Source organism: Antechinus flavipes, chromosome 2 (genome assembly GCF_016432865.1).
Source record: "Antechinus flavipes isolate AdamAnt ecotype Samford, QLD, Australia chromosome 2, AdamAnt_v2, whole genome shotgun sequence".
NCBI classification, from domain to species: Eukaryota; Metazoa; Chordata; class Mammalia; order Dasyuromorphia; family Dasyuridae; genus Antechinus; species Antechinus flavipes.
Window position 1 is genome coordinate 619,604,621 of NC_067399.1, and position 12,969 is coordinate 619,617,589.

At 36.5% G+C, this 12,969-nt stretch overlaps 1 protein-coding gene and 1 long non-coding RNA gene across 2 annotated transcripts in view; both read left to right on the forward strand.

The window, feature by feature from the left end:
* Positions 1 to 6,444: 6,444 nt before the first annotated feature.
* Positions 6,445 to 8,245, forward strand: LOC127551818 (uncharacterized). Its single transcript, XR_007951182.1, has 2 exons — positions 6,445 to 6,651; positions 8,174 to 8,245. It is a non-coding gene; the product is annotated as an uncharacterized LOC127551818 (long non-coding RNA).
* Positions 8,246 to 11,818: 3,573 nt separating this feature from the next.
* FRMPD2 (FERM and PDZ domain containing 2) overlaps positions 11,819 to 12,969 on the forward strand; it is a 33,840-nt gene continuing 32,689 nt past the window's right edge. Inside the window, exons 1-2 of the mRNA XM_051973825.1 lie at positions 11,819 to 11,872; positions 12,433 to 12,607. Of these exons, the coding sequence (XP_051829785.1) occupies positions 11,819 to 11,872; positions 12,433 to 12,607 (229 nt within the window). The remainder of the gene's footprint in view (positions 11,873 to 12,432; positions 12,608 to 12,969) is intronic.

A 12,969-nucleotide genomic window follows, 5' to 3' on the forward strand; every position in this document is an offset into this window, starting at 1 on the left:
TCTACCCTTAACGCAAGGAACAGAGAAACTTACACAAATTTAGTTTGACAGCTCAGGCTATAGTCTCTGGACTGTGAACATTAATTTGCAATGCAATTGATCCTAGATGGAGCAGATTGTTGTTGAAGAAAGCAAATTTGTGCAAGAGAATAGAAGTTTCATGATAAGGAAGAGACTATATCAAAAACAAAATGAACTCTCATGGCTGTCCACCCAGAAGACCCTCGAGCCAGGTATGTTTTTGAGCATTTTTTACATCAAAATATTATATTGCTTCTATTTCCATTTCCTACAAATAATGCAGAAAAATCAATGTCATTTTTTTTTAGGAAAGAAACACATAAATGTATATGTGTATATCTTCAGGGTCATTTATAGATGCAGGCTAGTTTGCAGATTGTCTGACCTTTCTATCGATAGATTGAGAAATAGAAGTTTCTCAAGCACTGAGAAAAGCTAGATTCAGAACAATAAATAACTTAGTTTTTTTTCAATGAAAAAACCAAGTATAAAACAAGTTGATTTTAGGCTGGTCACCTTCTCTTCACTTATTCTACATTTCTGACAAATTTACCTTTTATCTACTGCTTGTATTTTATATCCCCTATTCCTTGCCTATTTCCTCTGCCTGCAATGCTCTCCTTTTCCTGTGCCTCTTAGATTCCCTTGCTCCATTAAAGATTCAGCCCCTTTGTCACCTTCTACATGAGCCCTTCACTGATTCTATCCCCTTGTCACTACCCCATCTCACTGAAATTCCTTTGTAATTATTTGTTGTGAACCTTACCCTTTTCTGCATATGTGTTGCTTTTCCCTGGAGAAGGGGTTCTTAATCTTTATTATCTAATGGAACCCTTTGGCTCTCTGGTATAGCTTGTGAATCCCCTTCTCAGAATAATGTTTTTAAATGCAAAAAACCCCCACATAGGAATATAAATGAAACCAATTATATTGAAATACAACTATTACAATAATCAAGGACCCTGGGTTAAGAATTTCTGTCCTAGTGTGATATAATTTCCTTGAAGGAAGGGACTATTTTTCTCCCTCTAAAGTATTTACTTGCTATTTTATAAATGTCTGTGGAAGGAAGGAAGGGAGGGAGGAAGGAAGGAAGGAAAGAAGGAAGGAAGAAACAAAGGAAAGGAGGGAAGGAAGGAAGGAAAGAAAGGAGGGAAGGAAGAAAGGAAGGAAAGGAGGGAAGGAAGAAAAGAGGGAAGGAAGGAAGGAAGGAAAGAAGGAAGGAAAGGAGGGAAGGAAGGAAAGAAGGAAGGAAGGAAGGAAAGGAGGAAGGAAGGAAGGAAGGAAGGAAAGACTCACTTTTATATGAATAATGAGCAACAACTCAGAATTCTGTAGATTGACAGTTGTAGGCATTATGGCTGATTAAGATATTTCCTAGTTTTAGCTGAAATTTTTCAGGTAGTAGGGCAGCTAGGCAACATAATGATTAAATTGCCATTCCTGGGATTCATATGGACCTGAATTCAAATCCAGTTTCACACACTTACTAGATGTGTGACCCTGGGAAAGCCATTTTAAACCCCATTTGTCTCATCCCTCTTCTATAAAATGAGCTAGAGAAGAAAATGACAAATCACTCCAATATCTTTGCTAAGAAAACCCCAAGTGGAGTCATGAAGAGTCAGACACACAACAGAAAAAATGACTGAACAACATTTTTTTCCTGGTATTATGATAGATTTAAAAAAATTATTTAGAGATCAATCTTTCACTGAGGATTTCCAGACTTTGCCCAAGTTGGTAGGATCTTCTATAGTTTGCAATTTTCTGGGATAGCTTATAAAAACCCAGAGTTATTTCCATGTCACAAAGATACACAGGAAGAAGATCAATGAGTTAAAAGGAAAAATAAAATCATAGCTTTTGTTGCACCCAGAAGTAATAGCTATTTTACTGATTTAATTCTTTTTTTTTTAATCAATGCATTTCAACTTAATAAAAATATTTTTTAAATTACCTTTGCAATCTTTTTTGTTTTTGGCAAAGTTTCTTTTGGCCCAGGAGTAGTTCTCTACCTTTTTCCCTTCTCTACCTGCTTCTACTCCTTTTCTATTTCTTTTCCCTTCCTTCCATAATCTTAGAAAAATGATAACCATATGTGACATACCATTGTATTAAGGTAGATCTAATTTACATTTTATAATTTGGCCAAACTTATACTGCTTTCATTTTGTTGGGAAAAGTCTCAGGAAAATTTCCTCTACTGCTGAGGCAAAAGCATTGTTTCAAAAATTTTAGGATAATGAAGGACCATGCTTTTATGTTCTAGTTGATGATATAGGAACCTCCTGACTGATGAAATACTATCAGTCAACAGAGAATACCAGACATCTTTCAAGGGATTTCGGTGATCCAATTTATGTTTCTGAGACAACATCCTTGATTCTGTCCAGTAGGGTATGCATGACAGGTAAGTTCAGAAACTGGGCGAGGTGTGAACAAGGATCATGGCTCTGAATTGTTATTTTTTGAAAGGAGAGCTTACTTGATTCACTGATGAATTGAAACATCATTCACCCCAAACCATTAACACAAAATATTGAATAGACCTTAAATTCCTGAGAAAAACAGCAGGCGATGGAGGTAATCTTTCAGAAATGGCTATAAAAAGCTAGATAAATGTGAGTTATTATTATTATTACCTGTTAGCTTCACACATTCAGCAGAGATTCAAACACCACGGGGGAAAATCAGTTCTGGGAAATCAGGAGATAGGATTATTTATTCCCTTAACACAATTTGGAGCATTGACAGTACCCACTAGATACTGAAGACAACCTGGGATGATTCATATAGCTGGTAGGGTTCCTGGGACCTCAGCCTCCTGCCTCCTGCCTCCTTTAAATCAAGACCTATTCACAATTCACTTTATGCAGGCGGTCTTCCCAGACTACATGAATGAGATGAGATCTTATACTTCCTTTAACTTTCTGTCCAGTTGTACTTTAGTATCAATTTCAGGTTTAACAAATGTATTTTGTTACATTTTAGTACATTTAGTACATTTTAGAACCAAGTAGAATAGACAGCCAAATGAATCAGAAATAAAGACAAAAATATAAAGAAAACTTTAAAAGGAGGGAGAATCAATATTTTTCAACATGTTAATGTTGATATTCACATGTTTTATATCTGTCCCCTTCTCCCCACTCATGTGGCTATCATTCTAGTTTAGCCTTTCATCCCCCCCGTCTGGATTATCTTACTCTCTTCTTCTTCATCTCTTCCTCCTTCTCTATCTCCTCTTCCTCCTTTTTCCCCTCCTCTTCCTCTTTTTCCTTCTCTTCCTCCTCCTCCTCTTCTGCTGCTTCTTTTTCTTTTCTCTTTCTTCTTTTCTCCTTCCTCTTCTCTTTCTCCTTCTCCTCCTTCCTCTTTCTTTTCTTCTTCTTCCTCATCCTCATCTTCTTCTTCCTCCTCCTCTCTATTTCCAGTCTTTCCTCTATTGAATCCATCTTCCACATGGATGCCAAACCTATTTGCAGTTTTGATCATATTATTCCCTTACTTTGAAATCTTTAGTAGTTCTTTAGTGGCTCTAGATATCATACTGTCCTTTATTGTTCTTCATTTCATGTGTTTTATATTTTTTGTACTAAAATAATTTGTAAGCTTTTTGAGGGTGAAGACCATACTTTCTAGTCAACTCCATGAGTTGACAAGCAGTTCTATACTTTCAAGCACTCTGATGAAAGAAATGACAAACCATTCCAAAATCTTTGCCAAGAAAATTCAAAAATTGGATCATGAAGCATCAGACATAACTGAAAAATGACCAAATGACTAAGATTTGGGAATAAGAAAACAAGAAAAGAGAAAGACAATCCTTGTCCTCAAGGAACTTACGTTCTAATCGAGAAAGACTACACATAAAAGGAAACTGAGAGGAAGAAGGAGGAAAATGGTACTTATGGTGACATGGTAGAGAAAGAAGTTTAGAGTATGAGAAACAGCTCTGAGAGAAATGAAGAGAATGTGGTTAGTCTAGGTACTTTCTTAAAATGGAGGTTCCAGAAGAAACTGACCTTACATCAGTTTGATATCCCTCACAGTTGCAAGGATTGTAAGTCCACAATAGGTGTAAAAATTACTAAATTATTGGTTGATATTAAACAATTATAATTTGGTTCACTTGTTTGTCCATTAAGAGGATTTATTCTAAATTTTCCTGAGCAAAGAAAGGTCCATTATATTTTAAAGAAAATAAATGTATAATTTTAGAACTGGGAAGTAACTTAAAGATCACCTAATTCAACCTTTTATCCAGTGTAAAAGTTCCTTCTACAATTAAACTTCTGTTTGAACATTTTAAGTACTGGGTGAATTCACTATCTAATGAGGCAGTCTGTTCCATTGTTAATTAGTTCTAATTGACAGAAAGTTCAAATTTTCATTGAGCTGAAATCTACCTCTATGTAACTTCCATGAATTGGTTTCCTTAGTCAATTCATTTCAGTAATCAAAGGTTTCAGGAATTCACCCATTTCTTTCACTCATCAAAAAAAATTAGGAAATTAATCATTTTGATACCTTATTTCCAGATAGTTTCATTTTTTTTTTCTTGAAGAATTCTTGCTTCTTTAAAGGTCCCCCTTCCCACAAAAAACCCACTTCTAATTATAGAACTTTTCTGGCCTTACTCCACCCCTTGAAAAAACTTTCTAGAATAAGGGCAAGATTGAGAAGCCCTTAGATATGTCAAAGAGACCTCTTCATCCCTGGAACATCTCTAAATCTAGAAAGGATTGAGGACATTTCAGGGAAGGAGGAAGAAGGGCTTCTTTGGAGTTCTGCTAGAAATAATATTCTTAATTTTTTTGTATGTTGCATACTTCTTGGACATTCTGATGAAGCCCATGTATTTCACCTCAGAATAATGTTTTAAAAAAATACCAAATTATGCAGGATTACAAAACCCCCAACATATTGAAATACCATTTTAAACCGTTAAAAAAAACCCAAACAAGTCCACAAACCCCAGGTTAACCCTTGCTAAATAGGTTCAAATTGTTCTGAAGAGTTTCTGTGATCCAACTACCTTAGGATTAACTTTCACAAGCTTAGGAGTCTATGGTGTTTTCTATGCCAACCTGTAGCTTTTTCTTCATTTAAGTTTCCTATTTCATGTCAAATGAGAAATTGATAGGAATTGTCTCTGCTCCCTAATCTTTACTGTTTTGCTAGTTTCAGACAGAGATCCACGATTGAGTGCATGGGAATTCCAGCTGAATGCTTCAGCACCCAGCAACTCCAAATTCTTTCACTCTGGGTAAGCTAATCAAGTGAACAAAACTCCGAGCTTTCTATCTTAGGTGATTATGATTATCACAAAGAAGAGCAGCAACTCCAAATCTATGACCTATTGTGAAATGAAGATATGGCTGCTAGGGAACTGCTGATGATGTCTAATTCACTTGGGTGAACCTGAATCATAGGATTTGAGAATTTGGAAGGGACCTATTCCAACTCATATTTGAAAAAAGGCTCTCCACTCTAGCTCTGCCTTACAACATAGTTCATCCTACTGTGTGGCATTTAGACTATATATTTGACTATTTTTTTTATCAACATTATGACCAAATCGGTCTGTTAACTATTTCCATCTATTTATGTTTGATTCTGCCATCTAAGGCCAAACAGGACACCTTTAATGTCTCTTCCCTACTACACAGTCTTTCAGGTCCTTGAAGACATCTATTATGACCCCTTTGAATCTTTTCCAGATTAAATATCTCCTTTCTTTGACCAATTTTCCTATATGACATAGATAAGAGATTCTTCATCATCTTGATTGCCCTCTTTGGGATGTTCTCTGGCTTATTAATGTCTTTACTAAACTAAGATGTCTAGACAGTATTAAATTTTACTCCTGTAATTGCATTATCTAGGATCTTTAGATGTGTCAAGTGGCACAGTATGTATAGTCTAAGACATTCAGGATAGTTTCTGTTGTCCTTTTGAGAATAAAGTTCAATCCCAATGTAACTAGAAAATTTGAGGCAAAATAATTACTTTTGATGATAAAGAGGTGTGTGTGTGTGTGTATGTGTGTAAAAATTGGTTTCTTAATTCCTGCTTGTAGTGTTTTAATCACATTGTAATATTTATCTTTGACTCTATAGATTAAAGTTAGTTATAGTTCTTACTTATTGGAATTAACATTTTAATAATTTTGTCTCCTCTTATCTTCCCAGCAAGATTTTTCATCTTCATAGCCCATGAATAGAACATTATTAATTGCTAGCGTCAAGCACTGACCATAGGGAACTTCCTAAATTGTTTGATAATTCCCTGATATTTGCTCTCCTTTTACCAGTGAGTTTCTACTATGCATATAATCAATAACCACATATTCTCTTCTACAGTCTATTGACTGTGGTTTTGGATACTCTCAAGTTTGAAGATTGTTAAGGAAGGACCTCTAATCTTAGTAGTTTCTTAACCACAAAACAAATGGTTTTCTAATTCTGATATCTTGTTCTTAGATCGGCTAGTATGATTATGGATGAAGTTTCCCCAGGAATTCAACGAGATGGCAGACTCAGCTTAGGATCTACCTTCTCTGTGGCACCTAAAAGATCCTCTTCAGTGGTCTCTTCCCAGAGATGTTTTTTACCAAAGAAGGAAAGGGTAATGTTAAAATAATTAATATGTGTGCCTGAGGAAGAATTCCTAACAAGGAGGAAGAAGTTGTGGGATGAGTAGTTCAGTTAGTCAAAGAGAGAACAAAGTTTCTCTCACTGTCAAGAGATAGCAGACTGAACTTGACCAATGGTAATGAAAAGATCTACACATTTTTCTGTGTTTTTAATGACTTAGGGTAGGTGGGCAACAGCATTAAAGCCCATTTCTCTAAAATAAGCTTTCTCTGTTTCTTTGTCTAAGACTATCTCATCATTCATGATTTACTTGCTTTGACTTCCTCTAGTCATTTAGATCCTTGCTGGCTGTGAAATTAGAATTTATGGGTTTCCATGTTTTTGCTGCATAGAGTATAGAATCATGGAAAGTTAGATCTAGAAGTGACTTTGAAATTAATCTGGTTCAACCCCTCATTTTATAGTAAAAAAAAAAAAATAAGTCCCAAATTAGGGAAGTGACTTGTTGAAAACTATGAAGCAAATAAGCAGCAAAACCTGGACTGAAAAGTCTGAGGATGAGTAACAGCCAGTTACCCAGAGGCAAAGCAGCTTTATGAAGCAGATAAAGTATTGAATTTGAAGTCAGGAAGACTTGAGTTTGAATCCAGTCTTGACACATATAGGCTCTAGGATAAGGCATTTTTCCTCTCAGAGCCTCAGGTTCCTCACCTATAAAATGAATATGACTATTATTTCAGAGGGAGTTCTGAAGCTTAACTGAGAACATGCAAAATGCTTTGCAAAGCATAAACCAGAGATTTCAAATAGATAATCTGTTAGCAGCATGAAGTCCACAACATTCTTGAGTGCATATCAAACTAGATTAAAATATTATTAGAAATTATTTAATAAAAAATAAAAATACTATAAAATATAGACAATCTTAGATTTTAAAACAAAGTCAATATGTGACTTAGAGGGATCTGTATGTACAAATCTGAGTTTGATACTACTGGCATAAAGCATAAAAGTCAGTTATTATTATGAAGTCCAAAGGTTTTATGAATCAAAGATTCCACTGTTTGCTTGCTAGCTCAAATGAAATCAGTCCATCACATTCCTAGTGGTGAATATATAGTGACATCAACAAATAGCTGTTGGTTGACTAGTGGGCAAGTAAGAATCTACAATGGATCACCCATTTTCCTTTTAAAATCTTTACTAACTTGAGTCATTTCAATCCATGAAGTTAAGTGACTTACTCATGGTCAAAGAAATATTAAGTGGAGGAGGAGGGATTATTTCTTCTGCTTTTCTAAGTTAACTTTGCTAAGGTATTTTAGGAGAGGGATAATTTCAGTACTCTTGGTTAAATAGCCTTTGTCCTTTCTACCTCTAGAATGTAATGAAACTCTGATTTTTCCCCCTTTTCTGTTATCTATTATTCTATCAGTATTTCTCTGTAGGGAAGAAAGGTCTAGCACGATTGTGATAACACAGATTCAGGGGTTTTGACCAGAAAGGGGCAAAGTTAGTCCTATTTATTACAACATTCATTTATTTTCTCCTAGTTCTCAAGACCAGAATTTATCCAGTTGTCTGGAGAGGCACCAGTGACATTACATCTACCTGGATCTATTGTGGTAATTATTGCCTTGACTTGAGTGGAAGATAAAGGTTTTATATATAATGTGTATATATATGTTACATTTTATATATAATGTGTATATATATATATGTTACATTTTATATATAATGGGTATATATATGTTACATATAGTTTATATATGTGTGTATATATATATATATATATAGTGTGTGTGTGTGTGTGTATAATATATATATGTAGACTGTTATATATAGTAGTGAGAGAACTGTAGCTGGTGGTTCCTGAGTGTGATATGGAAGACCTGTCTCTTCCCTGGGGCTCCAAGGAACAGTCTATATAGCCAGAAATTTAAGACTATTTTACATGGAGCAGCTAAATGACATACTGGACAGAGTGCTAGATTGGTACTCAAGAAATCCTTAAATCTAATTCAGCCGCAGACATTTGCTAGCCGTATTATCCTTGCAACTCACTTAATCTCTTTTTGCTTCAGTTTGTTCGACTGTAAAATGGGAATAATGATAATATTTACTTCATAGGGGTGGGGGGGTGAGGATCAAATTTATAACATGTAAAATGCCTTTCAAATCTAAAAGTGCTGTACATCTTAGCTATTGTTATTATTATTATTATTAAAAATAAAATAAACAGCAAAGGAATTGTCACTGGGGCAGTGTTGCAGGAAGCAGTCTAATTATAGATGCCTTATTGGGAGGCAGGGAGTCTAAACTCAATCTCTGTGTGTGTGTGTTCTGGTAAGACCTTCAAGACGGATGCCATAATCACGCCACATAGGGACAGATGGCAGCTTGAAGGTGAAATAGGTTTGCAGATGACCACAATATGAAGTATAGAGATGGCAGTCATGGTGAGGAAAAAACACCAGTCCCCAGAGGGGGAAAGCATGCCCCCTTGGAGGTTAGTGTCGTGGTCAAGGGCCCATTCATCCTGTGCTAGTTACAGCTCCATACCGATCTTAAAGAGGGAGAATCGCATATTATTTTTAGGTCCCGTCTGCTGGATCACTTGCTGTCATTGCTGTGTGGCTGTCAGGTTGACATAAGCCAGACCTCTGGCTGAGTCCAGAGCTTCCAAGTCTCAAATCTGAACTTAAAATAGCATATTTTCAAAACAGATCATAACTGGAGCTGGAGGGCCGATGGGAGGAAGGCCAATAAATCAATTCAGATTTTGGTCTCTTTGGGTGTCCAGAGCTCTTGTGCAGTCCCAAGGGCTAGTCCTTTGGCCCAGCCTGGAAGGCTCTCAGGAAGATGCTAACCCCCTCCCCTCTGATCAAGAACTTCCTGGTTGAATTTACTCCCTCTAACACGACCTTTGCATTTCCCATCTGCTCGGTGAGAGGGGTTAGCTCACAGGATTATCCTGTGGTCATGCTCCCCCAGTCCCAGAGACAGCGATTTTGATGAGATTTATATTTTCTGCTTGTGTCGCTCAGTAGCAGCAGTGGAAGTGGGGCAGACAGACCCCACATCTGCAGGGTCAATAAATAACCATAGACCATGTAGGAAAAAGCTGCTGCAGCCCCAAAGCATTGGTGCTATTGTACCCACCCTACATCCTTCTTCTGGGGGAAGGACAGTCTGATCAGTTGTGTATGTGAGAGCCAGGTGGGAAGAATCTCCCACATAACCAGGGTGCTTTGGTCACAGTGGTCTGGGTCCCGGGGAATGCTTCCTTTCTTTGGGATGCACCCTGGAATTTTATGTGGGAAGAAGTGTCACTCTCATTGTTTCCTCTGTAGACAGTGGTACAAGCTCTTGCCTGTCTGGAAGCAAGGAGCACAGACATACCCTGTGATGAGATGAATACTCACAGGCTTAGGGGTCTCTTGGGAGCTCCTTTACAAGGTCTTCCCCCATCTCTACTTCATCTTGCCCTGCCATTGCTACTGCTCCACTCCCCAAACCAGTGACAATAAAATTGACAATACAACAAAATGAGCATTTACATAGTAAACCAAAATAGCAATTTTAATAATATCAACAATAATGGCTACTATTTATAAAGTAAGTCAGCAATAATAATATTAATAATAAGAACTGCAATCTCTAGTATTTCCCTAGCTTCTTATAACTTGTAATATGTTGTTGTTTCATTTGTTACCTCATTTGATCCTTATGGAACTTTGTGAGATAGTTGCTATTATTATCTATATTTTACAGATGAGGAAATTGAGGGTAAGTGATTTGCCTGGGGTCACATAGCTAGTCCATGTCTGAGATCAGATTTGACACAGGTCTTCCTGCTCCCACCTCCACTGGTTCTCTTATCCATTAAAGGCGGTGGAAGCCGAACCACTTAGTTCTGACTTGTGCCCTAAGAAGCACATTTCTCCCTGGCCATTTTCTGCAATCTTCACACTCCCTTTCCACCTTTCCTCTGAAAATTGTAATGAAATCATTTCCAATGCTTCTATAAAGGAGTGTCAATTGGCTATGGTTCTGATCACTTGAACTTCTTGAAAAACAATGTCTGGTGAACTAAATGGGTCAGCTGGGCAGACATCTCTACGTGTTCTGGTCCTTTAGGACATCATCCAATTTTTCTCTCTTTACTTTGTTTTCTGGCTTCATAGCAAGAACGAAGTGAAAATATCACTAGGAAACAGTACTCTTGTCATTTTGGAAACTGACCTTCTGAATCCTAAGCTCACTTCAAGAGCTTTCTTTCTTTTTTGCAGTATCTTATCCTTAAGCAAAGAATTGTATTTAGAAAAAATCGGAAAGGCAAAATTTTCTTTTCTATCCTCCAACTTCTTCTTTCTGCATATTTTTGCTCATCTGTGTCGATCTCCTTTGTGTCTTTCCTTTACCTACCCAGTACATGGTGTCCTCTATTAATCCCTCAATTAAAAGTAATTTCAAGAAAGAATCTGTCATCAATCATTTATTTACACCTCAAAATGAATTTAAATTAATCACCTCCCCACCTTTCAAGGGCATTCACATTCCCTCAATAAAATGTTCGTTTCTTGAGAATAGGGATTGTTTCATTTTGAAAATTTGTGCCCTTAATGTTTACCACAATGCTTGACATAATAAGTGCCTTATAAATACTTGTTGATTGATTAGTTTCTTTTACCTGTAGGGTGAGACAGATGTTCTTGGGTGAGGGAATTTTAGGTATCAAAATAGGAAATGAAATTTATTTTTTTGAGGCTAGATAGGGCCTTTTCTATTTTCCTGATGGTCCCCTCAAAGTAATAACTGATATTTAATATTAATTTTATTTAAAATTAATTTTTTCATTCCAAATTTAATTAACACCAAATAAAGTGTTGCATCTCTTATTTACGTTCTCTCATTTGTGCTTAAAAACTGTTAAGTTAGATACCATTGATTTTTATCATTGTCATTTTACTAATGAGAAACTGAGGCTCAGAGTGTATAAAAAATTTGACTGTGATCACACAGCTAGTGAATGTCAAAGGTGGGACTTGAACGTGCGTCTTCTTCACTCTAGCTCCATTGCTCTTTATCCAGTATGGCATAATGACATTTATTTCAACTTTTCAGAGCAGTATGAAAGGCTGTCTTTTACTTCTTGACAACCAATTTATTTACTGCTTCTGCACTGCCTTGTTGGTATGTCTGCCTTTGTCGGCTCTGCTCTGCTGGTGGCCAATTTACCCAAGAAGATGGTTTGGACTGTGGTTTAGATCGCTTACTCCCAGCATTTTACACCACCCTGTGTTCATAACCTGAGGAGAGGGAAATTCAAGAAATCAGAAATAGTTTCATAATAAATCTTTCACCTGCTGATAAATGACACCGAGTTTGGCTGTGCTGTGCAATTTTGAGATTCTAATTAATCCCCTTATCTCTTTTCCATGACTATTCATGGATTCTTCATGTTAGGGAAAGCTGAGTTGAGATGGTAACTGGGCAGTATGGAATTCATTATCATTATCTTCAAGTTGTGAACCTCGGTGAGCAGCATTAGATTGATTGACAACACTGAAAGTGCAATGAATAATTAATGATGGTCCCTTGAAAGCTTCAACAGGGAGATGGACAGGGGAGATACACTGAGGATTTTAATGGGGATTACTGTAAGGGGAAGGCTCCTATTGGAGCTGCCTTTATAACACCTCAGTGGAAATAGAACTCACACTGCAAATTGGAGTATGTTATAGAGAGATATTGCACTGACAGGGACCTGGCATTCATGCATTGTTTTTTTTTTTCCTTCTCTTTCCAGACAAAAAAAGGGAAATCATATTTGTCTCAAAGAGAACTCTATGTGGTTCTGCTGAATGGGCAATGTATAGAAGTTAAATGTGACATCAAGTCCAAAGCCCGAGATGTATTTAATTTAGTTAAGACCTATGCTAACCTAGTTGAACACTTCTACTTTGGCTTAGCTTCCCAGAAAGGTAAGTTTTTACTATAGAATAAGATAAATTTAAAAAAGATGAAAACTAAAAAAGAAGTTCATTAAAAAAAAAAAAAAAAGAAATGTCAATTTCCTTTTTAGCAGCAACCAGCTGGTGATATATTCAATGACACATATAGGTGGCCAGGATTCTGGTTGGCTGGATTTTATTCTTTTTGATTTGATGTGTTACTGGAAAATCACTTAAAAATCTCTGTAGCTCATTTTCCCCATTAAAAAAAATTGGGGTCAGTATTTTCAAGTGTCAAGTTCTTTGTGTGAGAGCCATGATGTAAGTGTTATAATGAAGTGTTAATCCATCCCTGAATGTGGAATAGGATAGTTATTTCAGGGCAATGCGCA